Source organism: Enoplosus armatus, chromosome 9 (assembly GCF_043641665.1).
Source record: "Enoplosus armatus isolate fEnoArm2 chromosome 9, fEnoArm2.hap1, whole genome shotgun sequence".
Taxonomy (NCBI): Eukaryota; Metazoa; Chordata; class Actinopteri; order Centrarchiformes; family Enoplosidae; genus Enoplosus; species Enoplosus armatus.
In genome coordinates, this window is record NC_092188.1 from 13,631,323 (window position 1) to 13,656,879 (window position 25,557).

General features: G+C 40.4%; 1 protein-coding gene across 1 annotated transcript in view; it reads left to right on the forward strand.

Moving 5' to 3' along the window:
* The window catches only part of LOC139290165 (dynein axonemal heavy chain 11), a 37,030-nt gene extending 12,958 nt beyond the window's left edge, over positions 1-24,072 (forward strand). Inside the window, exons 37-82 of the mRNA XM_070911858.1 lie at positions 124-216; positions 302-496; positions 578-655; positions 742-874; positions 1,001-1,128; positions 1,437-1,585; positions 1,784-1,934; positions 2,024-2,155; positions 2,783-2,956; positions 3,555-3,759; positions 4,042-4,207; positions 4,344-4,446; positions 5,185-5,424; positions 5,510-5,671; positions 5,786-5,979; positions 6,338-6,500; positions 6,936-7,059; positions 7,235-7,377; positions 8,332-8,493; positions 10,320-10,553; positions 10,726-10,872; positions 10,998-11,111; positions 11,200-11,343; positions 12,209-12,391; positions 12,495-12,596; positions 12,703-12,837; positions 14,105-14,278; positions 14,448-14,683; positions 14,824-14,946; positions 17,250-17,454; positions 17,594-17,758; positions 17,973-18,113; positions 18,357-18,527; positions 18,955-19,077; positions 19,203-19,396; positions 19,474-19,622; positions 19,700-19,827; positions 20,167-20,394; positions 20,484-20,675; positions 21,663-21,782; positions 22,400-22,642; positions 22,740-22,922; positions 23,018-23,133; positions 23,349-23,461; positions 23,548-23,688; positions 23,825-24,072. Coding sequence (XP_070767959.1) covers positions 124-216; positions 302-496; positions 578-655; positions 742-874; positions 1,001-1,128; positions 1,437-1,585; positions 1,784-1,934; positions 2,024-2,155; positions 2,783-2,956; positions 3,555-3,759; positions 4,042-4,207; positions 4,344-4,446; positions 5,185-5,424; positions 5,510-5,671; positions 5,786-5,979; positions 6,338-6,500; positions 6,936-7,059; positions 7,235-7,377; positions 8,332-8,493; positions 10,320-10,553; positions 10,726-10,872; positions 10,998-11,111; positions 11,200-11,343; positions 12,209-12,391; positions 12,495-12,596; positions 12,703-12,837; positions 14,105-14,278; positions 14,448-14,683; positions 14,824-14,946; positions 17,250-17,454; positions 17,594-17,758; positions 17,973-18,113; positions 18,357-18,527; positions 18,955-19,077; positions 19,203-19,396; positions 19,474-19,622; positions 19,700-19,827; positions 20,167-20,394; positions 20,484-20,675; positions 21,663-21,782; positions 22,400-22,642; positions 22,740-22,922; positions 23,018-23,133; positions 23,349-23,461; positions 23,548-23,688; positions 23,825-24,072 — 7,347 coding nt within the window. The remainder of the gene's footprint in view (positions 1-123; positions 217-301; positions 497-577; positions 656-741; positions 875-1,000; positions 1,129-1,436; positions 1,586-1,783; positions 1,935-2,023; positions 2,156-2,782; positions 2,957-3,554; positions 3,760-4,041; positions 4,208-4,343; positions 4,447-5,184; positions 5,425-5,509; positions 5,672-5,785; positions 5,980-6,337; positions 6,501-6,935; positions 7,060-7,234; positions 7,378-8,331; positions 8,494-10,319; positions 10,554-10,725; positions 10,873-10,997; positions 11,112-11,199; positions 11,344-12,208; positions 12,392-12,494; positions 12,597-12,702; positions 12,838-14,104; positions 14,279-14,447; positions 14,684-14,823; positions 14,947-17,249; positions 17,455-17,593; positions 17,759-17,972; positions 18,114-18,356; positions 18,528-18,954; positions 19,078-19,202; positions 19,397-19,473; positions 19,623-19,699; positions 19,828-20,166; positions 20,395-20,483; positions 20,676-21,662; positions 21,783-22,399; positions 22,643-22,739; positions 22,923-23,017; positions 23,134-23,348; positions 23,462-23,547; positions 23,689-23,824) is intronic.
* The last annotated feature ends 1,485 nt before the right edge of the window (positions 24,073-25,557 follow it).

The following is a 25,557-nucleotide window of genomic DNA, read 5'->3' on the forward strand; positions in this document are numbered from 1 at the left end:
CTAAACCTCAGGAGCACAGTGATGCATGAAACTATTCCATAAATCTTTGTACTGTATGATATGATTTATGGTAAGCATGAACACATGAATACACATCTTTACTGTCTCTCGTTTGTCTATTAGGACCACTATGATTGGGGTTTGCGGGCTGTCAAGTCTGTTCTGGTTGTGGCAGGGGCTCTGAGAAGAAGAGACAAGAGTAGACCAGAGGATCAGGTGACTTATTTGTGTATGTCATCTCACAGCCACAAGAGGAACATGCATTGTCCTATATAATCCATAAGTGCACTTTACTTCCCAGGTGCTGATGCGTGCGCTGAGGGACTTCAATATGCCTAAAATTGTGACTGAGGATGTGACTATCTTCTTGGGACTGCTGGGAGACCTGTTCCCAGGCCTGGAGGTGGAGAGAGAAAGAGACTGTGATTTCGAAACGGCCGTCCGAAAGACCACACTGGAGCTCCGACTTCAGCCTGAGGAGACGTTCATCCTTAAGGTTTGACATGACATGGTGTATACCGGGTCCATACTTAAAAAAAGAATGAAAGAATCTTTTTCTAAACATTTATTTTGTCAGGTGGTGCAGTTGGAGGAACTAGTGGCAGTGCGTCATTCTGTCTTTGTTCTTGGAAATGCAGGGACTGGGAAAAGCCAGGTTAGAATTTATTGCCTTAAAAATAGTAAATGCTCAATTTATTTTTGTATGGTACATCAAATGTCTGGTATTTATCTTTTCAATAGATATTGAGAGTTCTCCATAAAACCTATGTCAACTTGAAGAGGAAGCCTGTATGGAATGACCTCAATCCAAAGGCAGTTGACAGAGATGAATTGTTTGGCTTTATACATCCCGCAACTCGAGAGTGGAAAGATGGTAAGCAGAGCTGTTTTTAAATGAGAGTAACAGCACATTGACCCACTGCTAACTCATACTAAGTGTGAACAGTGCTTCTACCTTGTAATCTCAGTTGTTGTTTGCGTTCTTCAATCTCTGTGCAAGGTTTGCTTTCATCACTGATGCGAGAGCAAGCAAACATCTCCCATATAGGACCTAAGTGGATTGTGTTGGATGGAGACATTGATCCGATGTGGATTGAATCACTCAACACAGTGATGGATGACAACAAGGTACCTCCCTCCTGTTCACTCATACACTATTGTACAACACATAGCAACCAAGGTGGTAGCGACAGAAAAAGATGTTTCTTTCCCCCTCCTTCAGCAATTGCTTCCTGGGGTGTGAGTACTTGGAGGTCTTTTTGCAGAGTGATGAATCATGTCACAGTGATCTTGTGCCTTTGAAATATTCTAAAGCAAGCCTGTCAAACCTGATGAGATAGGTGTTTTTCTTATCGTTAGGTAGAGTTTTGTCCGTCAGATTGACCATTCAAATATTATGATATTTGGAAACCGTAATGCTTCATAACATCTTTCAGGTCCTGACTCTGGCCAGTAATGAACGTGTGCCACTCACTTCTTCCATGAGACTGGTGTTTGAAATCAGTCACCTAAGGACGGCCACTCCTGCTACTGTGTCCAGAGCAGGAATTCTCTATGTGAACCACCAGGACCTGGGCTGGAACCCGTGAGTCACACACTTTGTATTCACAGAATATCAAAGCATTTTTGAGGGTTTCAATACAATGCTGTTTTCTGTTTGTATTATCTTCTGTATCAGGTGTTGTGGTTGTTGCACCAAAGTGACTATGTTGTGTAAAAACTATGTAGGATGCCTCCATGACATTGTTCACAGTATAAATTATTCCTTTTGAATGTTGCTCAGGTACGTTGCCAGCTGGATTGACCAACGAGAACGCCAGACAGAAAGGGCCCACCTCACCATACTGTTTGAAAAATATGTTCCTCGTTGTTTAGAACAGATGAGAAACACCTTCAAGACCATTACTCCTATCCCAGAAAACTCTATGGTGCAGGTACACAACACATAGGGTATTGATTTCTTATTTTGTATGTCTATACAGTCAGCAAATCACAATAAAATAATTATTTTCTTCTCGTTCAGACACTCTGCACTTTGCTTGACTGCCTGCTAACACCAGAAAATATTCCATCTGACTCTCCACGTGAGCTCTATGAGACCTACTTCACCTTTGCCTGCATCTGGGCTTTTGGTGGGGCCCTGTATCAAGATCAGGTATATACTTTGGTTTAATTCAATTGCATGAAATAGTTTGGTATAATTCTAATTTAGCTTTCTTTTGCATATCAACTTTTTGAAATTTTTAATTATCCTTTATTTAAACAGGTAATCTCATTGCGACACAGGGTCTCATTCTCAAGAGAGACATGGTCTACACAAAGTTACAGACAGGACATTATAGCAACTATAAGGACAATTTGGGAGATTTGACATGACAGTGACATACTCCTCAGATGTGTTTGTTTCCTAATAAAGCTAAGGCTTAGGCTTTATTTCTTGGGTGCTCAAAACCCAACAGTTGTCCCTCAACAGAAATTATGCATTTTTCTATGGGCATTAGTGTTGCAGGCAACATCAAGGACTGTTGGACAATGTTATAGGATACTTTGTTAATACTCCTAGTAATAGTCCACTTATTTATTACTCCACTCACTCCTGTCTTTGTCTTTGTTCTTCTGTCATAAAGGTATAAATATAGGGTGAGGCATGAGACATGTCAAAAGTGTCAAGTCACCAAGAATAATATAAGCTTAGCTGTCACTCATTTGGACTAATAGTGGGGTTGTCCATTGAAATGATATGAATTAATGCATGATATTATATCTTCCATAATTTTCCCAGCTCTGTGATTACCGGGTGGAGTTCAGTCAGTGGTGGACCAAAGAAATGAAGACAGTGAAGCTACCAGTGCAGGGGACAGTGTTTGACTACTACCTTGACCCTCAAACTAGACGGTTCGTGCCCTGGAGTGATACTGTGCCTCCGTTTGAAATGGAATATTGTACACCATTACAGGTAAGAACATATAAGCAACTATAAATATGGGTGCGTAGGACCCTTCATATAACTTCAGAAACACAGACTTTTCAGTGGACAAATAATCACATACACAATCACAAGATGCAACCTTCTCAAAGAAAAATAACTAAAAATGAACAATACAGTCATATTAAAAATATATGTATGCCTCAGTGAACATAATAAGAGAGGGTAATGTCACATCATGAGGTTATGGCAGGGGTGCTAGAATGGATGATAGGCTTTCCACTGTGTCTGATTACCATCTACTACACCCCATACCAGACTGTGTGGGGGTGAAGGCATGAGCAACAAGGCTTGAGCTATCACCCACGCTCTATTGTCTTTCTTTATGCTCCTGCTTACAGCTGTGAATGCTCCAAAGGCTCTTGCTGAGCCGTAATTAGTAGGGTTTTGTTCTGAGCAAATGATGCTATTATGACAGAATAGTTGTGGTGTACTGGGGAAATACAAGAAATTATAAATCACATACAATTCACTGAACACATGTCTGTCAATAAATCACACTCAAAGAAAGCCATAATAACTATGTATGTTTCTGTTCTCTGTCTTCCTGCTGTTTCTATGATTGCAGGCTGTTCTGGTACACACAGCAGAGACTGTGCGTCTTCGGTACTTCATGGACTTGTTGCTGGAGAGGAGACAGCCAGTGATGCTTGTGGGGAATGCTGGAGTGGGAAAGACTGCACTTGTCAGGAACAAGTTAGATGATCTGCCAGAGAGTTACATGACTACAAAAGTACCCTTCAACTACTACACTACCTCCCTCATGCTGCAGGGTGAGTTTTTTTTTGATTGTTCTGAAGCACATCAAGTAAACTGTAGCACCATCTGCTGGTAATGTTCAGATTCAGAAAGGGTGGAGGGGGAGGAAACTTCACCCTCAGGTATTATTGAAATCATTACCATAGCCATATGACATACATCATACATTTCCATAGTTGGTTTGACATGGGTAACTCCTTAATAAAGATATTGTTTGTCTTGTATACTGTATGTTAGGTAACTGTAGTTTGGTTGATGTTTTTTTTGTTGTTGAGTCACTTTGCTTTCTCTTGTAGTGATTCTGGAGCGACCATTGGAGAAAAGAGCAGGCAGGAGCTACTCCCCTGTAAGCAACAGAAAGATGGTCTACTTTATAGATGATATGAACATGCCAGCTGTTGACATTTATGGAACAGTGCAACCTCACACACTTATACGCCAGCATCTGGATTATGGCCACTGGTGAGAAGACCCCACAAGCACTTTGTGACCGTTTTTCAGTTGTGTGTTTGAGTCTTATGCCACAGCATGAAACATTTTGCCAAACTACGGTTCTGCTTATTAAACCAAGCATTCTTTTCTTTCTCGCTCTATGTAGGTATGACAGACAGAAACTGACCCTAAAAGAAATACACAACACCCAGTATGTTGCCTGTATGAATCCAACTGCTGGGAGCTTCAGTATCAGCCCCAGACTGCAGGTATGTGTCTCAGTTTCTCAGTTAATCATTTAACTCATTTCTGATGTTGGATCAAAAGAAGCATATTGTACCATCATAATTAATTTCTCTATGCAAATTGCATCACCTGTGTTGACAGTCTTTCAAGGTTTTCAGTATAGTACAGTTTTAAGTAAGTATAGATTAAAGTTATAAAGCATTAAAGTGTGAATTAGAGCACAGATTGTTATTTTTAAGCTCCCTTTGACAGAGGCACAATTTATCCATCCAAAATTCTGCCAATCTTGGAGTTAATGTGTTCTTATAGTCATAGTGACTCTACATCTGCACAAACATCTCCGAAACTAATTTCACTTGCTTGTTAGCAGAGAAAACAATTAGCAGGAGAAGAACATTTTTCAGCAATTACAATGCAACAAGTAAAACTGATCTTAAATCTCCTATGTGGTTTGGAGCATAAATAAAGCATGTAACAGATTTCAAAACAGTATTTTATACTCAAGTGGCAGCATGGTGAGGATGTATTTTAATGGTGTAGCAACTACTAATACAAAAAATGAGCCTGTAATGTTTAATACATATTTCACGTTTTATACATATTTCCAGATCAATTAGTTTGAATTCAAAATGCCTGTTGAGGATGTATTTGAAGTTTTTGCAGTTAGATTGAAGTCATCCCTAAATTAGTGTCTTTTAATAATTAAAATTACACACTACTATATATTTTCTGACATTTGGTTGTGCCTTGGCTCTCTACAGAGGCATTTCTCAGTGTTTGCGGTGAACTTTCCTTCACCTGAGGCTCAGATGTCAATCTTCAGTCAGATCCTGTGTGACCACCTGAAGCAGCAGCTCTTCAATCCACTGGTTCAGAGGAGCGCTGCAGCTGTGGTCCAAGCTGCCATAACTCTTCATCACAAGATGGTTCACAGCTTTCTGCCAACAGCCATCAAATTTCACTACACATTTAATCTACGAGACTTGTCAAACGTCTTTCAGGTAGTGCTGATAGCGAGCAATTTTTGCAATTGGACATTTGAATGAAAATAAATGAAATATTCATATGGTTATCTGTGTTATTCAGGGCATCCTCTTCGCTGGGCCTGAGAGTGTGAAAGAGAGCACTGACCTGGCACTGTTGTGGCTCCACGAGTCCTGCAGAGTGTACTCAGACAGGCTGGTAGATGTCAAGGACCTGCAGCTCTTCCGGAAGCTCCAGATGGAGACTGTGCATGAATGCTTTGAGGTGCAATATAGATTCTGATAGACAGTGTAAATAGTATAAATTGCTGTTTTTCACCTTCAAATAACAACATGGACTGAAAGATTTAAATGATTTATTATCCTTGTCCTCTTCCAGGGACTGGAGGACAAAAAGGTGACAAAGCAGCCTCTCCTCTATTGCCACTTTGCCCAAAGGGGCGATGAAGCCTCCTATACTCCTGTTACAGACTGGTCTGCGCTCAGGTCCATCCTCACAGATGCCCTGGAGAGCTACAATGAGCTCAATGCAGCCATGAATCTGGTGCTGTTCGAAGATGCCATGCAACGTGTGTAAGTATAGCTGGTTCCCATATTATTATAATGAGCTTAGTAAACTAAAATAAATATTTTCCTTTGATAATGTTCCTGAAGTTACATTAAACCTAAGACACTAAACACACATCAACTGAAAAAGAGCTTATAAACATAATATACAAGTAAGAAGAAAAGGAGAAAAGCAATATCATGAAATATAAAGATGTCAGTTTAATGCAGGAAGGGACATTAATATGATGTGAGTTACTGACATATGTTAAAAGCCTCCATGCCACTGATTATATTAAGAATTTTAAAGACAGTCTGTATAGATTTATAACATTTGGTTGGAAAGAGATGTTTCATGGCGTAACAAAGATTCTGTTGTTACCAGCTGCAGCATCAGTCGTATCCTGGAGTCTCCAAGGGGTCATGGCTTACTGGTTGGGGTCGGGGGCAGTGGGAAGCAGAGCCTGACTCGTCTGGCTGCCTACATATCCTCTGTGGAAGTCTTCCAAATCACTCTGAGTAAGAGTTATAGTATCCAAGACCTCAAGGTAAATACTGATGTCGTTAATACAACCAAACAGAACATCAAGCACAGTATAATATGCTTTTATGAAAATGTATAACTTTATAACCTGCTTGTAGTTACATTTCTTCACTCTTCACAATTCACTTCAACCAAGGTTTCTTTGAAAAAACATTCCCATGATCATTTTTTTCTAGCTGCATGCAGGATATTGATGTAATTCAGTTTCGTTCCCAACTGCGCGAGAAATACTTGTCAGATACTATTTGAAGCCACTGGGAAATGTTTCAATACCTCATTGTGTCGAATCTGTCGATTTCAGTATTTAATAGCCTCTTAAAAAATCAAGGTGTTTTCATGGGACTTGTGCTATCCCATTGATTATTGGTGGACAATTTGAAATTCTCTAGTGAACATGATACCGTAGGTGTCCATTCATGGCATGTGTGGTTTTATTTAGATGGATCTGGCAGGCTTGTTCCTAAAAACTGGAGTGAAGAACCGGCGTGTGGCTCTGCTCCTGACTGATGCACAGATACCTGATGAGCGGTTTCTGGTCATTATTAATGACTTACTGGCCTCAGGTCAGACCCAGACTCCATAACAATCATACTGTGTTTCAGCTGTGTCGGCCTGAGAGGACATGTCCGTTGTCATCATTGTTGTTTCTTCATGAGTGTACATCATCAATTATCAAACTTATTCAGTCTTTGAAATCATTCTGAAATTATAACGTTATGACTGTGCCTCTCCCTCCAGGAGAAATTCCTGAGCTCTTCAGTGAGGAAGAGATTGAAGGTATTGTGTCGGGTGTGAGAGCTGAGGTCCGAGCCCTGGGACTGCTGGACAGCAGGGAGAACTGCTGGAGATTCTTTACTGACCGAGTTCGACTACAGCTCACGGTCTAGTCTTTCAAATTTCCCTTCTAAAGACATCATTATTCATCAGGGCATCTAGCCTCATCATTCTGAAGAATGAAAGTTACTGATATATAATTACTCTTTCACTTAAGCAGATTTTGTCTTGATAATGTGTTCAATTATCTGTCATTACTGTTCTGTGATGATGTCTAGGTGAGCTGCTTTCTGTCAACATCATGTTGTTTCTTCTTAAGATATTGTCACTTTTAGGATAAAACCTTGTAGCTACAAAACAACTACAAGCAATAGTTCTTTTCAGTTTGACCATTATAATAATGACTCTGGACAAAGTGGGTTTCTGAGACCAAGGGTGGTAGAATTAGTATAAAATGCAGTCAATTTTCACATGACAGCAGCAACATGTTAATCATGTCGGCTGTAGAAAAGCCTTTTTTATTTATTTTATTTATAAGAGACTGTATATACATATACAGCACTAGATGATCTTTATAGCACTTGAGTGGGCCTTCACAGCCAACATTCACAACAAGAAATTAATGAGAAAATCTTACACATACTCTAGCATGTTTGAGCTGCAAAATTAAAAGCACAGCTGCTGTGTCTTGTTATTAAATATGTTTGACAAGCTGAATTAACAGAGCCAGACAAACTGGGGGGTTAAAAGGAAAGAAATTCTTGTCTCAGTACACATGTATGCCATCCAGCTAGTCTTTGCGCCAGGGCCTCTGGTAGTGTCACCGTCTGCTCAAGCCAACTGGGAATGTGGCTGCCTGTCTGCATGCCAAGTTGATGAAAGTGGGGGCACAGAAGGCTGCCAGTTCTAGGTTTCCCGTTTGGATGCATCTGTGATATCTGTGACCTGTGTTGATTTTCCTATGTGCACTTGGCTTTATATCTTGTCATGCTCAAGTATGGGGATGCACGTTTGTACAGACCTGTTTGTGACTCTTTGTTTCCCTGCTTCCTTCTTTGTAGGTGGTACTGTGTTTGTCTCCCGTCGGCGGTGCCCTTCGTCTTAGGGCCCGTCGATTCCCTGCTCTTGTCCAATGCACCACCATTGACTGGTTCCATCCTTGGACCTCAGAAGCTCTGCAGTCGGTCAGCTACAGGTTCATCCAAGAGATTGAAGGAATTGAGGTCAGGCCTTTGAACCCAAGTACTTTATCTCACCATCTCTCTCATCCTAACAGTCAAATTCTGAATGAAGTTATTATTTTGTGGCTCCCTGTTTTCCACCACACGTGTGAACTATGTAATATTATCGCAAATAACAGTATCAGGTGTCAGAGATGCATCTATGGATGTGACATACAGTGCAGTATCTTCCCTACCCCACGCTCCCCTTATTCCAGACCAAGTTAGACTTTAATGAACACCTTCTAATTACTACAGTGCAGCTGGATTAACTTCTCCATAGATCCCTCATCATTAGTTCTCTGCTGAGGTACTGACAAATGGCTGAACACATGCCTGGAGACTCACAGTGAGTGCAGGCATATCATTGTTTTCCATCATAGCAGTGGAACGATCACAACCCAGAATCATTTATGTTAATGAGAGAAGAGTGATTACGCACATAACGACCCTCTAAGGAGGCACAGCTGTCACAACCAGGAAGTGTCATCACATATGTGAACATGTGCCAGACTATACTTTCCTCTGTTTGTGTGTGTACATCTGTCCATGTGTGGATGCTCACGTGCAGCAAAAAAATGTGCCGTAATAGTAGCTGTTGTACTTAAGAAGCTGTGTTATTATTAGAGCATAAGTACTTAAGTAAAAGTAATAGAGGCAACTTCAGCACTAACATTATTAAAGGTGGAATTGAGTAATGGTTGTAGCATCAGCTGTAGTAGACCAGTATTCTAGTATGGGGGATCGATTAATCGATTAGTCGATCAAGAGAAAATTCAATTAAACTATTTTAATAATCAAATACTCGTTTTAGTCATCTTTTAAGCAAAAATGCCAAACATTTCCCGGTTCCAGATTTTCAGATGTGTGCACTTGATTAGATTTTTTTTTTGGACTTGGTCGGACAAAACAAGTAGACTATTTTCTTGAGTAATCAATAAAATAATCGGCGGATAAATCAATAATGAAAATAATCAGTCAGTTGCAGCCCTAGTAAGTTTTTTTCAAGTTTTATTAATATAAAGGTACTCAGAGGAGGATGTGTAGAATAAATAATACCATTTTTTGTGGATGCACAAAGGACACAAAATATTTTGAAAAGTTGAAAAAAAACATTATGTGTGACATTACATTAATTATCATTAATGATTGTTTATCTTTTTAAAGAGGCAGGGAAACAAGAAATGAAATGATCATTTATTTAAAGTTAGAAATGCACATCTCGCTAATAGTTGTTACACAAGGCCAATCAATGAGAACTTCTTTCGCATCTCAACTGAACATAGCATGCTTTGTCAAAAAGCATAATGTCAGATCTTAATTAATAATGATTTTTTTTCCTGCTGGCTCCATGATCATTAACAATGGGTTTTTGTGAGTTATGGTTAGGTTTGATCCTTGTATTCTCTGCTCATTTGTTTTTGCTTTAATTGATCGCTAACTGTATGATTAATAGAGGCTCTGTGTCATTGAGCACCATATGATGAATTCCTAGCTGGAATGTAGTACAACAGCTGCTAAGACAGTGTTTAGAAAGTTGGAGGACATCAGAGATAATGTAAACAGTGTGCATGTTGTACAAGCTGCATGTCAGTGGTCTAAACACATTATTTTCACAGAGGTTTCAAAGCCTAATCATTCCTGCTAGCCGCACCTAAATTTCAGATTGAGTAAGTCAGGGCCAGCCAAGTGTGATGGCAAAACTTGTAGATGAATTCAAAATTTATGAAGATAATATTTCAGTCCCCATCAGGTTGTGGATGTTAAACTCTACTCAATCCAGCTCGCCCTGTTCTCCCCTCTCCCCCCTTGTCTGCTTATTTTTACAGCCTGCCGTCCAGGAATCCATCAGTCTTTTCATGGCCTACGTTCACACCAGTGTCAACCAGGCAAGTGAAAAATACCAGCGCAATGAGAAGAGGTACAATTACACCACCCCCAGGAGCTTTCTCCAGCAAATCACCCTGTACAGGAACCTTCTGGAGAAGAGTCGGGCTCAGCTCCAGCACAAGATGAACCGGCTTGACAGCGGCCTTCAAAAGCTCCAAACCACTGCCACTCAGGTAAATGTCTTTATTATATACTGTAGGGGGCTAATATTAGGGTTTGAGGTCCATGGTTGAGTTAGGAAAATTAGGAATAGTATTATTCTTTGATTTAAACAGCGTTGGTTTTTCCCTGACATTAAGTATATTACACACTGAAGTGTGTGTTATTATTTTTTCTCTGTTTTAGGTTGAGGATCTAAAAGCTAAATTGGCATTTCAAGAGTCTGAGCTGACCTTTAAAAAACAGAATATTGAGGCTCTAATTACTAAGATTGGACTGCAGACTGAGAAGGTTAGCAGCAAGAGAGAGGCTGCGGATGTCGAGGCACAAAAGGTGAGATATCCTATCACATATTGGTTTTCATGCCACTTTTTGGCATTGCACTCCTCGTACCACACCATATCACACCCTTCACTATATACACTTGTGATTTAGTTCATTATGGTTGCTTTGTACAGGTTGCTGTCATTCAGGCAGAAGTCTCAGTCAAACAGAAAGACTGTGAAAATGACCTCGCCAAGGCAGAGCCGTCACTGACGGCTGCCACAGCAGCACTGCACACCCTCAACAAGGTGCTTCATTTTATCAACCTGCTCAAACTTCCATCAAACCTTCAATTGTTCTAAAGATTATATGTCATTTTTTACAATTGTTTTTTAGGTGAATCTTACTGAGCTGAAGGCCTTTCCAAACCCTCCAGCTGCAGTGATCAATGTAGCAGCAGCTGTGATGGTTCTGCTAGCTCCCCGCGGTCGAGTGCCTAAGGATCGGAGCTGGAAGGCGGCGCGGGCCTTCATGGGCAAGGTTAAGCTGTCATCATGTCAATCACATCTGCCTGATTAATGCCAATCTAATTTGTGTCTGGGCCTTGACCCTGGCCCTGCCCAGCATCTCTCCAGTGCTCACATTAAAGCTGGATGGCTCTATGAATATGCTCACTCAGGGGGAGCAAGTGTCTCCATCTCTCAACCTCTAGCCGTTATTAATGCAAGTGTGGCCATAAAAGGATGTATTTGCTTTTTTAAAAAGCCACTAGAATTTACCATTAAATGGGGTTCCCAAAAGTATGTTTATAGCATTTTAAATGTAGTAGGTATTGGAATGTATTGATTGGTTGATCAGATTTATTTGATAAGTTAAAAAGGAATATGCATCTGATACACATCTCTTATATACATGCTTTTAAGAAAAAACCCATCAAGGACAACACAAGGCTAAAGAGCTTATTTTCACTGTGGTCCTTCACGGTGTGTGTCTGTAGGTAGGCAACAGGTGAAAAAAGGAAAGGTCAGTGCCATTCAATGGAGGAAAATGACAATGATTTTAAAGATGCAGGTAATTTTGAAAGCAAAAAAAAAACCTTTCCCATTCAAGATGGTACATTTTATATTTTACAGGCATATCAAAATGCATTGAGGTAGTCAGTGTTAGACCGCTATGCTTTCTCAGTATGACTATATAGAGTCTGTGAGAGATCTTCCAGTATCAAACCTTGTTAAACTTAGTATTAACCATTCCATTCATGAAGATCACACAACAGAGATGATATAATTTGTGTGGAGTTTAATGGAAAAAGAAATTATAATCCACATAACAGCACCTGATTTTTGGTATCAGCCCAAAATGCCACCTCAGGTATTAATGTACCCCTTGTTTTTGTGTTGTTCAGGTGGATGATTTCCTGCAGGCCCTGGTGTCTTATGACAAGGAGCACATCCCTGAGTCCTGTTTGACTGTGGTGAAACAAGAGTACCTGAGAAGCCCAGAGTTCCACCCTGATCTAGTTCGGACCAAATCTACAGCTGCAGCTGGCCTCTGTGCCTGGACAATTAACATTGTCAGATACTATGAGGTCAGGTAGTGCCGTCAGATAAGTTGTAATTAATATAAATGTCAGTACATTTTGTTGTATTTGCAGAGCTTTTTTTTCATAAAGTGTGGCTCCTTTTTCGCAGATTTATTGTGAGGTCATTCCAAAGAGGCATGCATTATTACAAGCTAATGCAGAACTAGAAACAGCAACCGCCAAACTGGTAGCAGTTCAAAAGAAATTGCTGGTGAGTGCAATGTTATTATTATACTTAATTTAGTCACATAGTCTAAAAGCTAGATTTTCTTAATGATGTCTAATTTCCATGGCTTGCCTTTGATTTGTTTCTTTAGGATCTTGATGCCAGCCTCCAGAGCTTAACAGCTCAGTTTGAAAGGGCTACAGCTGAGAAAATCAGTTGTCAGGAGGAGGTGACGCGTACCAACCAGACCATAGAGCTGGCCAACCGACTAGTCAAGGGCTTAGAGGTAAACAAGGAGAGATAGAGGAGTTTGCTGGTGTCATTGGGGCTGACCTGGCATAAAGTAAACTGTCAATTTGCCGGAGGCATGCATGGAGAGGCGCTAGTAATCGAATTGCATCAGTAATCTGGACTAGAAGTTGTTATGTCCTGGCAGGACAGCCTGACAGTTGTGTGAGTAGATCAGGCAGAGGGAGATTTTACAGCCTGGCCCAGCAGCATACTGGGGACTTGTGAGACAGGTAGAGAGGGCTGGACCACAGAAAACGCATGGCTGAACTGGGCAACTGGCTGGCTGAACGGTTTCCAAATGAAGAAAGGAAGAGAGATAGCAAGAAAGCTACACTAATACTGTGTGTGTGGGCATGTTTCTATGCTGTAATAATGCAATAATAATTAATTCTCAATATTTTTTTAATAAGTTGAAAAAGTATCAAGGGGAAGTTGTGGAATATGAATATATGGAATATATAAATGTTTAATGTTGCATTTTTGTATAATTTGTTGAATATTATATTTAACTCTTTTGCGTTCCTGTGCATGCCTTTTTTGGACTACAGTATCTATTATCCTTATGGATGCTAATATGAAATAAAAGATGGCCATTTCAGTGGCCATTTTGTAAGTTCGACTTTCTTATTCCAGAAAATAAATGTGGTTTGCATGGAACAGCTTGGCTTTTAAGCATATCAAGATAAATGTTTTGTCTTTATGGCATTGACCTGGAAGCAATAGTGTTCAGACTAATAAATCAGGCCGTCTATATTTAATCATTAACTTACCTCAAAGCCTCAACAGCTGTTGGAAATTAACAATGTCTCACCCCAGACTGAGTGATATTACAGGCAATCCATAATACATTAGAGTAAAATTATAGTGATTTTTAACTGTCTGAGAATTTATTATGTGACATATTCTAGATCCACAGCCCCTTGTAAGAAAATGCCATGCATGATTTATTGTTGTAGTGCTGTCACAGTCATAGTATTGAAGGTTTAAATTAATGCTAAATTGATGCTGAGTGAATCTACAAGCAAACTTCCAAAGCTAACTGCAAATTGCAGTCGGATGCTTTACTGCTTACATCTTCTTAGTTTGTACAATAGATGGAGTGGGAAGTTGCCCAGCATGTACATTTCTCTGCAGTGTAGATTTTTCTTTAGTTCTTTGGTTTATACCGTCTTCAGATGGGCTAGAAGCATTCTCCTTGTGAATTCGTTTTTTGTGTGTCTCCTGTGTTTTTTTAAGATTATACTGATCTTTGTGTCTTTTAGTCAGAGAAGGAGCGCTGGTCCCAGGCAATTGTTCAGTATGAAAAGCAACAGAAAACCCTGTGTGGTGATGTCCTCATCACTTCAGCATTCATCTCCTACATGGGTTACTTTACTAGACAGTATCGTGTGGAGCTCCTTAACAACGCATGGATCCCTTTCCTTCAGTCTCAGAAGGTAAGACCAATTTTGCAGCAGGCTTTGTGTTGTTTAGACTGCAGTTAAATTATCATTAGTAAAATTGCTCCCTCTGCAAACATCCACAGCAGAATCTGTGAACCGGAGCTCATCGTACTGCTACCAGTGCTCCAACTAGAGTGACATCATTCCTCTGTTTCTGTTCCAGGTCTCTGTACCCCTGACAGACGGCCTGGATCCAATCCTCATGCTTACAGATGATGCCACTGTGGCTGCCTGGCATAACCAGGGCCTGCCAAATGATAGGATGTCCACCGAGAATGCTGCCATCCTGACCACCAGTGAGCGTTGGCCACTCATCATTGACCCACAACAGCAGGGCATCAAGTGGATCCGAAACCGGCTTGGTTCAAAGCTGAGGGTGGTGCAGCTGGGACAGAAAGGGTGAGAGGGGCTATCTATTGTCTGTTTGCAATCACAGTGTCCTCTTTTAATATGTCAGGGAGTGCCAGTATACCATAAAAATGTGCATGTCAAAATACATTTTTAATGTTTTTTTTATTCTGTGGCTTTTTTTTAAACAGGTATCTAGATGTGATTGAACAAGCCCTTGCCTGTGGTGAAACAGTTCTGATAGAAAATCTGCCAGAAAAAGTAGACCCCGTCTTGGAGCCTCTACTGGGCAGAAACACTATCAAAAGAGGAAGGTTGGTATTGAAAATACAACATTAAATTTTCATTGTTGTAAAGATGAAGGATAAAAAATTAATATATGAAGCATCAAATCAGCTAACCAATAGTGAATTCTTTGTTTTGGAGAAGCTATTTAGCATGAGGCTGTTGCACACCAAAAACATTTTAAATCAATGTATGGTTTTTGTATCCCTGCTGATACACAAGTCGATATGCCCACAATCCGTCCCAATGCGTCTGTGTTGTTAGACAATAGGAGCAGATTTGCCAGATGGTTGAATCTCACTGAGCATTGAAACACCAGTAAGACATGACTGAATGCATTATTATTGCCCACTCTTTAGATTATAAATGAATTTGCAGCGCGTGTTCTGAATCCCTGAGGCCAACATATTGATTGGGCCCTCAAGACGGGTGATAGATGTATATTTGTGTGTTCATATTCTTTAGGTGTGATGAATATTGAACAGCTGAGCCTCAGTGTAAAAGCAGACTTGAGGGCATTCATGGTTATGTATAAGGACTCCTGTCAGCCACAAAAAGATGGCATGTAACACACTAAATTCAGTGGTCCTCCATCATTATGGCAAACTCAATTCAGCTTCAATCATTTCATAATGCTGATAGGTGATTTCTGGCATTTGTCTGCATTTGTTTATTTGGAAACAGAATGATAACATTACTGAATCCGCTTTACACTCGTTGCATCTGGATTATCATCATATCAACCATAACGTGATGTTAACTGTTAGGTGATGAGGTCATATATGGGTATTTAATTATGAACAAGGCTTTACCACTAATGCTACTTGACTTACTTGACTTTTCTTCTCTATTACTGAGTTAAACATGCCATCCAAACTGGCACTCGTTTGAAACGAAACATGACTACTGCTGCCCACTGTAATCCACTTCACAAATATAACAGTGCCACCAAAATAGCTGCTCTGTAATTACCTTTACTCAGTTACCAATTACCCTCAACAGGAAATTTCCATGCAAATTTCCTGAACGGGACACCCAACAGCGGAATAAATAGAAAATACCACATATTGACATTCCCCCTCAAAAATGTTTACATCTTTCTTGCTCCGATCTATGTATGACCATGAATATTGAATATCTTGATGCCTGTTCATTGAACTTCTCCTGAAGTCCTGTCTGTCCAGACGTAACAATTCATCATAGTAAATCTGATTATAAGTTTATCCCTTGTAGATGACCCACACACTTGTTTCTGTCGATGATTAATACAACCTGCTGGGGCAGCCATGATGGATCTGGTAGGGATCCACAGCTGAAGTTCATTAATAATTGGAATGTTGTAGAGTGTGAAGTAATGAATACTAATTATTCCTTTCATGGCTGACGGAAGACTACAAGCCAATCCATCAGCAAGGACTTTAATTTGGTGGAGTAATGGTTCTATCAATAGTACATTAATTCTGGCTTGTGAAGATATAGAGTTGAACCAGACCCAGGCCGTGAGGAACCTGTGCCGTAAAATTGGGGCCTTGCCTGACATCCAAGGGGTAATTAGAGAAAAATGAAAAGCCACCAGGTTCGTCAAGCCAGTGCTAATTTAATTGAAATGCAGGAACAGATAAATATTGGCTGCTGTGGTGATAATCTTTCATATTTTTTCAAGATTGTTAGTCCACAGTGGAAGTGACATTTGGAGCCGGAGTGAAGTTCTTCCCATTGTTGAAGTTGCAATGCATGAAAGTGAGAGATCGATGGGTTCAAAAATAGGTCAAATGTTCTATAGGACCATCATCATGGCGATTATCATCATCGTCATCATGATTCTTTTTTTTTTTGTCTAAATGATTTTGAAATCACCTGCACTCATATTTGAGTGCCTTGCCAGTAAGAAAAAAAGTGATTTGATTTGTAAACAATAACTCTGAACATAAAAGTTTTCTCTGGACCTTGGAAATTGTAGTTTCACAAAACAAACTCAAATTCCATTGATGAGCTTTTTCTGAAGGTTTTAACTAATTAGTTTGCTCAGTTGTCATGGAGATGGATCTGTAAACGTGCAAATTCAGTATTTGTCAAGATGTCAACCATAGTAATTTTAGGACTTCTCGTCCATGCTGGCTTAACAGTTAAGTATAACTTAATTTCATGCTTAGTTTTTGAAGATGAAGAATGTGTGATATGGTTTAAAGTTAAAAAAATACTTTCTGTATTCGTTTTTTGTTCATTAAATGTATCATCAGTGACCTTTCCTTCAGGAATATGACACCACAGCAGTTAAGTTGTTATTGGCCTTCAGGTAATTTTTTTTAAATTGCGCTCTCCTGTTATGCAGGTACATTCGAATTGGGGGCAAGGAGTGTGAATACAACAGTAACTTTCAACTTATTATCCACACCAAGTTGGCCAATCCACATTTTCCTCCTGAGCTCCAGGCCCAGGCCACCCTCATCAACTTCACTGTGACTCCGGTGGGCCTGGAGGAGCAGCTGCTGGGACAGGTAGTGTCCCGGGAAAGGCCCGACCTGGAGGCCTTAAAGGTGAATCCTTAAGCATTTTAGGAAAGATGTAGACTGGTAAGCCTACAGCAAAGTATTTTTATTAGTGATTTTACATGTAAGACATCAGTCCATAATACCAAATATAAAGATCTGAACTGTTTTGTGCACATTTCCCAAGATGGAGCTGACCACACAGCAGAACCACTTCAAGATTGAGCTTAAGAGGTTGGAGGATGACCTGTTGAATCGCCTCTCTGCAGCACATGGTAATTTTCTGGGTGATATTTCTCTGGTGGAGCAACTCGAAAACACCAAGACCACAGCTGCTCACATTCAGTACAAGGTGAAGTTATTATACCAACAGGGTCCTCTCAGTTGTCTTACAGTAGTCAAGTGCATGTGTTCTCTTTTTGTCACTCAAGTGTTTTTGAATGTCTCACAGGGAGCGCCTCTGCAGCTAGCTGCAAATGATATGCAGTTAGGAATATGTGTAATGAGAGAGTTTTGGAGCATGACTGAAAGCCTAATAGCTAATTTTGTGCCATTGGAAAGCACAGGTGGTGGAGGCCAGAGAGAATGAGACAAAGATCAACGAGGCTCGAGAACTATACCGCCCAGCAGCTGAGAGAGCATCACTCCTCTTCTTCATCATCAATGACCTCAGCAAGATTAACCTCATGTACCAGTTTTCTCTCAAGGTGAAACCTTCACCCCTCAAGTGCTCCCAGGGGACACACATTGTTTTTTTTTGCAGAATTTCAAACAATGCTCATAGTCCACTTTGACCAATATTCTGTTGTCTGTACAAATCCGCTTAAATGTGTCCTTCTACACTTCAGGGTTTTTTTGTGTTTCACTGTCAAACCAATGCAGAACTTGGGTCCTGGCTATATGAATGTATTTCTTATCAGAGCACTGTCCTCATTTTGGTTGTATTCCAGACCTTTAACTCTGTGTTTAACAAAGCAATGGAGCATGCAGAATGGGACGAGGATGTGAAGACCCGAGTGCACACCCTCACTGAGGCCATCACCTATTCTGTATTCCTGTACACCAGCCAGGGCCTGTTTGAGAGAGACAAGTTAACCTTCTTGTCACACACTGCCTTCCAGGTGAGGGACTGAGGGCCGCCTCAAAGGTGGGGCCTCCTGTCATCCTCATCAATCAAAGTACTTTTCTGCCCCCACATTAACTTCAATTAAAAGCAGTCAGCGGGACCATACGCTGCTATTGATTACCTCTCACACCTTCCCCCATGGCTGCTGTTCAGACAGTTGGTTCTGACAAGGGGGTTGGTTCTGATGGCATAATGCAATTATCTGTCATTGCGCCAACTGTTTTCATCTTAGAAATTGTGCTGCTCTGAAAGCTGTCCTTCATGTGGCTATTTCACATTCAGAGGCACTTATTCAGCCTGCATGAGTTTACCCAGTCCTTTTGCCAGAGTTTTCTTGCAGTTTTCCCATTATTGTGGAAATGATTGAAAAGAGATCAATACCACATAGATCATTACAAACTGCTCTTGGTCCTTCCCCTCAGATTCTGCTCAAGCAGCACCTGATTGATGCTCAGGAGTTTGACTTCCTGCTGCGTTTCCCTGTGGAAACTAGCAAAGTTAGTCCTGTGTCCTTCCTCTCTGCACATGCCTGGGGAGCCATTAAGGTACGGTCTAACATGTTTTATCATATATGTTTTCATTTCATTTTCATTCTTGTTAGCAGGGTTATCACTACATATAATTTTCTACTGTTTAGAGATGTCTTACAATATCTGTTATTTGGATGCAGACAGTTTCTACGATGGAGGACTTCAGTGGACTCGACAGAGACGTGGAGAGCTCACCAAAGCGCTGGAGGAAGATCGTTGAATCCAGTTGTCCTGAAAAGGAAAGACTTCCCCAGGACTGGAAGAATAAAAGTTCCCTCCAGAAGCTCATTATCCTTAGAGCACTTCGTCCTGATAGGATGACCTACACACTAAGGTAAGTAAATGACTATTGTACATTTATATTTATAAGTACTGTACATCAATAAGCTTTTTGACAATGTCTCCTGGTAGGAACTTTGTGGAGGAAAGCATGGGTACAAAATATGTGGAGGCTGCCAGGCTGGAATTTGACAAGTTGTATGAGGACAGTGGCCCATCAACCCCTGTGTTCTTCATCCTCTCACCTGGAGTGGATCCACTCAAAGATGTAGAGAAACTAGGTACTACGGGTATTGTTTATTCACACCGCCTGTATCACTTGGTAGGGATACATATTCTAAATATTCTCTCTGTGCAGGATTGAAGCTGGGATTTTCCATCGAGCAGGGCACTTTGCACAACGTATCCCTGGGACAGGGACAGGAGGAAGTAGCTGAGAGGGCTCTGAAGAATGCTTCTAAACTTGGACACTGGGTCATTCTGCAGGTAGGAAGCATTTCTTTTCAGTGATTAGTCGACTGTAGAGACTTCAGGCTGCTTTTCTAGCAGGCCTGTAATGCACCTAATGATATTATCTCACCCCGTGAGCAAGAGAAATAAACTCAATTTGGTTCAATAAAAACCATAATTGGCTAGATCAGCTCCATAAATGCCTCCTTCAAAGGGAGAAGCCTGCAGCCAAGTGAGCCACTGAATGTTTTCTCACTTTTTTTAGAATGAATCTTTCACAAATGAACACAAACAACTATATATATAAAACACATTTATTTTTTTTATCAACCTACAACATAATCTGTCTAATCTTTTGAAATTGTAATTGTTCAGAATGTGCACCTGGTGGCTCGCTGGCTGCCCTCTCTAGATGCTCTTCTGGAGACAGCCGCGGTGGACAGTCACCCAAACTACAGGGTGTTCATCACTGGGGAACCATCACCGAGCCCTGAGCAGCATGTTATCCCCAGAGGCATACTGGAGAATGCCATCAAAATCACCAATGAGCCCCCCACTGGCATGAATGCCAGTCTGCATGCAGCCCTCAACCACTTCAGTCAAGTGTGTTGAAATTTTAAAATAATTTCTAAAACATTTTTTTGAATGTGGCATTCACTGTAATCTGTATTTATGACTCTCTCTCTTTTCAGGACACTCTGGATATGTGTTCCAGAGAGCAGGAGTTCAACTCCATGTTCTTCTCCCTCTGCTTCTTTCATGCTTGTGTTACGGAGCGCCGTAAATTTGGTCACCAAGGGTGGAACCATAACTACCCCTTCAGCACTGGAGACCTCACAATCTCAGCCAGTGTCCTGTACAACTATTTAGAGGCCAACACCAAAGTATTTTTACCACCATTTTTAAAGATAATTTAACGTATTCAATTTTAAAATAGTGTTGAACTTGATAAAACTTTTAATTTGTTTTTTACTACTGCTTTCTTAAGCTGTGTAAATGTATAATGATAATAGTGTTTGCAGTGGCATTATTGTCAGACAGGGATGTTGAATTACAGTACAGTGTATCCAATTACTTATTGAAATCTTTTGTTCCACTGTTATTTGTGAAAAATGTTCGTTGTTGTCTTTTTTCACATTTCTTCTCTTATAACTATGAACACGCAACCTATAATTTAGCTTTATTTCATGAAGACAAAAAATCCATTCGTGGGGTGCTGCACCCCTCACAACTCCTAATGCATTTCTCTTAGAACTCCTATTACTCTGGTCACAACCAATTATGTCTCCTAGGTATTCTGCCCTCCAAAAACGAATGTCCTTCATTATGTTAACCAAACAGTAACCTGTATGTGCGTATACAGAGAATTCATTAGGAGGGCAATGAAGCGTAATCCTAAATGTAATTACATGCAGCCAATGTGACAGTTCACAACGCTACATAAGTGATCACTGCAATTAGAGCTGATGAAGGAAGCAATTTGCAAAACAATACAGGTACAAATGATTGTGAACCGCCAGCTTTTGTAATTTGTTATGAATCACAGGTTCCTTTCTTCCTCCTTCACCCTCACGGATCATAATCTCCCGCTGAGGAAAAGACTCTTCTGTCATACATTAGATCAGTGTGTGCAAAGAAACATAATTTTGTTACATTTCCCTACCTTTATCATTATTAAAAGAGCTCATTTGGGAAGAGATAATATAGTGACTGCATGAAACTATTTGTGAGATGATCCTGAAATAACTTTGATAACCATTGTCTTTAATCTTTGTAGTTTAAGATGCTCCTCATTATTTGAATACTACATTTCTCTTTATATTTGCATTGTCGTGTCAGTCTGCAGACTAAGTTTATTACAGTCCATGCAGGTGCCCCGGGAGGACCTGTGCTATCTTTTTGGAGAGATCATGTATGGAGGACACATCACTGATGACTGGGATAGAAGACTGTGTAAAACCTATCTGCAGGAGTTCATGCATCCAAAAATGGTAAGTCAGTGTTCATGTTGCCATGTAAGAAGAATCTATTCATTTTTTCAATGTTTGTTTCAACAAAACTATCACACTAGAAGTTTAATTGTATAATTTTCAAGATTTCAAAACTTGACATACACTCAAAGTCGGTTGCATTCAATTTTACTTTGCCAAATAGTAAAGAAAAAACGCTTTTTTGAATGTCTTGGTGGTGTTATTAAGGTAAAGGGTGCCCTCTTGGGATGTAAACCTAAACTGCAATATTGCACTTAAAGTCTTTGCCATTTTTTCCACCCTGACGTTGGTGATATTACTTCTCTGTGCACTGTTCCAAATTTGGCTAGCAGCAGCTGTATGACACTCCACTACAAGCATTGTTAGGTGATCATTTGGCGCTTTTCTCTTTAGCATGTGTTAAATTCATAGACGCATCAATTAGAATTCATCTGTTTTCACTCCTCCAGAGGACTGATTACCCCTCTGCCAGTTTACCTTTACTACCAAGCTATCAACTACTGTTTCTCCAAAGATTTATCAGGGCTGTTTAGCTTCAATGTTCACTCTCTATATTAAATCGTGTGCTGTACTGTGTGTGTTTTCATCTTTGAAATTCTTAAATTTTCAATTGACAGTTTGAAGGGGAGCTCTTTCTGTGTCCTGGGTTCCTGGCCCCTGCATTCACGGACTATAGCGGTTACCACAGTTATATTGACAAACATCTTCCATCTGAGAACCCCACTCTCTACGGTCTACATCCAAATGCTGAGCTGGAGTGCCTCACTGTCACCTCAGACATTCTCCTAAGGACTCTGCTGGACCTGCAGCCACAGGACTCCTCCAGAGGAGAGGGGGCAGCTCAGAGCACAGAGGAGAAGGTGTGGAGGCAGACATAACCATTATTGGGAAGAAGCAGCAGAGAATACAATGACCTACCTACATAAATAAGCTAACCATGTGTATTCTATTTGTCAGGTCAAGTCTGTCATTGAAGACATCCTTGACAAGCTTCCTGAGGAGTATAACATGGCAGAGATAATCACAAAGACAACGAAGCGAAGCCCCTACATTTTAGTCTGTTTCCAGGAGTGTGAACGCATGAATCTTCTGCTGGCAGAAATAATGAAGTCCCTTAATGAGCTGGATCTTGGCCTGAAGGTACAGTCTACCGTGACATATACTAAATATAAAAACACTTTTTTTATATCAACAGTGAGATCCTGTGGCATTAATGAGGATTTCTTTGTCCACAGGGAGAACTCACCATCTCCTCCAGTATGGAGACTCTGCAGTCAGCCCTGTTTAATGACTCTGTCCCAGAATCCTGGGCCAGACTGTCTTGTCCCTCAACTAAAACACTGGCACAGTGGTAACTACTCCTTCCTAGTAACTAAAAACATTAGTTTTTATTCAACATATCTCCTTTTTATAATGCTATTTATTATGTATCCCACTGCATTGTTCATTGTATATTCTTCATTCTTCAAACATGAAGCTAATATTAGGCTGCAGACTCTTGCAGACACATTGTAAAGACTTCAAGCAATGATATACCATGTTAATTAATCATTATTCTTTTAATAGGTTCAGTGATCTGATGTGTAGCTGTCGAGAGCTGGACAGCTGGACTCAAGATTTGGTCCTTCCTGCAGTTGTTTGGCTCCCGGGGCTCTTTAACCCACAGTCTTTCCTCACTGGTAAGATCACAATCTCAAAACCAACAAGACAGACAATTTAGATGATATATGCACCAGAAATATTAACATGCAGACTTTTTTCCCAGCTGTGCTGCAGAGCATTGCTCGCAAGAATCAGTGGCCCCTGGACAAGATGACTCTGACTGTGGACGTAACAAAGAAGACGAAAGACGACTTTGGACATCCACCGCGGGAGGGGGCCTATATTCATGGACTCTTCATGGAAGGTCAGAATTAATCAACATCCCTCCAACCCTCAAGCTGTACTTGATTAAGTGACCTAGACTTTTGACATTATTTTGCAACATATGTCTTAGTAAAATGAGCATCTCTGTTAGTATCTCATGTCCTTGGTCCTCTTAGGAGCACGCTGGGACACTCAGTCTGGAGTCATCTCTGAGGCGGGTTTGAGGGATCTGAGCCCAGCCATGCCGGTGCTGTATGTTAGGGCGGTGCCTGCAGAGGAGCAGGAGCTCAAGAATACTTACGAGTGTCCAGTGTACCGCACTAAGCAGCGTGGGCCCACATTTATGTGGACCTTCAACCTCCGAACCAAACAGTCTCCTGCCAAGTGGATTGAAGCTGGAGTGGCACTGCTGCTGTCCGTGTGAGACACATTTTATATATCTACTGACAGTGTTCTGCAAACAGTGTTAAGAACAGATCTTTCTTCTCCATTTAGACAGTACTGAATCATTTATTCCGATCATATTGCTTTTTATCATGTTGTCTTAAAATTACTTACAATTTACAGTTAGACACTTTTAATGTTGCATTACTATTATTGTATCCAGTGTGGTTCATTGGTGACAATACCGACATTGTGGTGTATGAATGTGTGTGTGTGTTTTAGATTTAACGATAATGGAAATAAAGAAGTGGAGATAGACACTTAGCCAGTGCTGAACCTGTTGTGTCTGTGTCCGACACTGTTGAACCTCTCCCTGGAGATGCTCCAGTCTGGGCATGATTTGTTGGGAGCTTATGTCTCCATTTTAGACCATGTAATTCGGGATAGGGAGCATATTTTATTGGAAGGTCAAGATTAAAAAAGCTCTCTGGCTGCCCTCTACTAACTGAATGATACACAATGCCGTCTGGAGGGTTCCCGGACAGAATTCCCAGGAGATGATGTGCATGGTTGCTATTGACTTTTAAATGAGGTGCATTTGACATTGACCTTTTGTACGGCAGAGGCAGAATACTAACAGATCAGTGTAATTCATTCAGCCGGGCCTGTTGGAGAAACCTATTCAAAGACACTGATAGCTTTCTATGAGAAAGCAACACATTAGATTACCCATCCTTTATCTGTCTGCACTCTCTGTTAGCATCTGATTCACTTAATACGGACCAAATAAAACCTTTAACTTTGAATGAGTCTAAAGAAACACAGTCATCTTATCTAAAATGTTATCTGTTCAAACTGATTTAATTGAGGTTAATTGAAAACCGAGAAGATGTTCAGATTAAAGTTTGAGTGTGATGAGGCAGATACACTGAAGGAGCAGTGCATAGGATGATTCATGTCTGTGTCAGAGATGCATTCAAATACTGTAGGAGCTCCAGAGTCAAGGTTGAGATCATATAGCTCAATAACATTGAGAAAAAAACATTTTTCATCAACACAAAGAGAAGGTGCTTAGAGGGAATTTTGTGCAGATATGAAAATGGAATATAACTACTGAACAATAATTCCGCATTTATTATTGAAAACAAGCTTATTTGTCAGAGTAGGAACTTTATGATATTAATGTGCCCAGGAAGAAACAGGACAGGTGCAATATTATCTGCAAAGATAAACAAGTGACATTATGATGTACAAATTACAGCCACTGAATCACACAGATATTTTTTTTTTCTGGATAGAAATCAGCACTCTTATCTCTTCAAATGAGTTTTTCTCCAACGCTAATAACTGCTGTGTTGCTCTTAATTTCTCCCTGCAGCCCAAGTGGCTGCAGACAGACAAGTGGAGGATGGAGGATTGATTCTGTGTATTGTATTGCACGGGGGAAATGAAGAACCAGTCTTCCTGTAGTTTCTCTTCATCTGCCCTCTCTTCCTCTCATTAGCACGCCACAACAGCTAGCCAG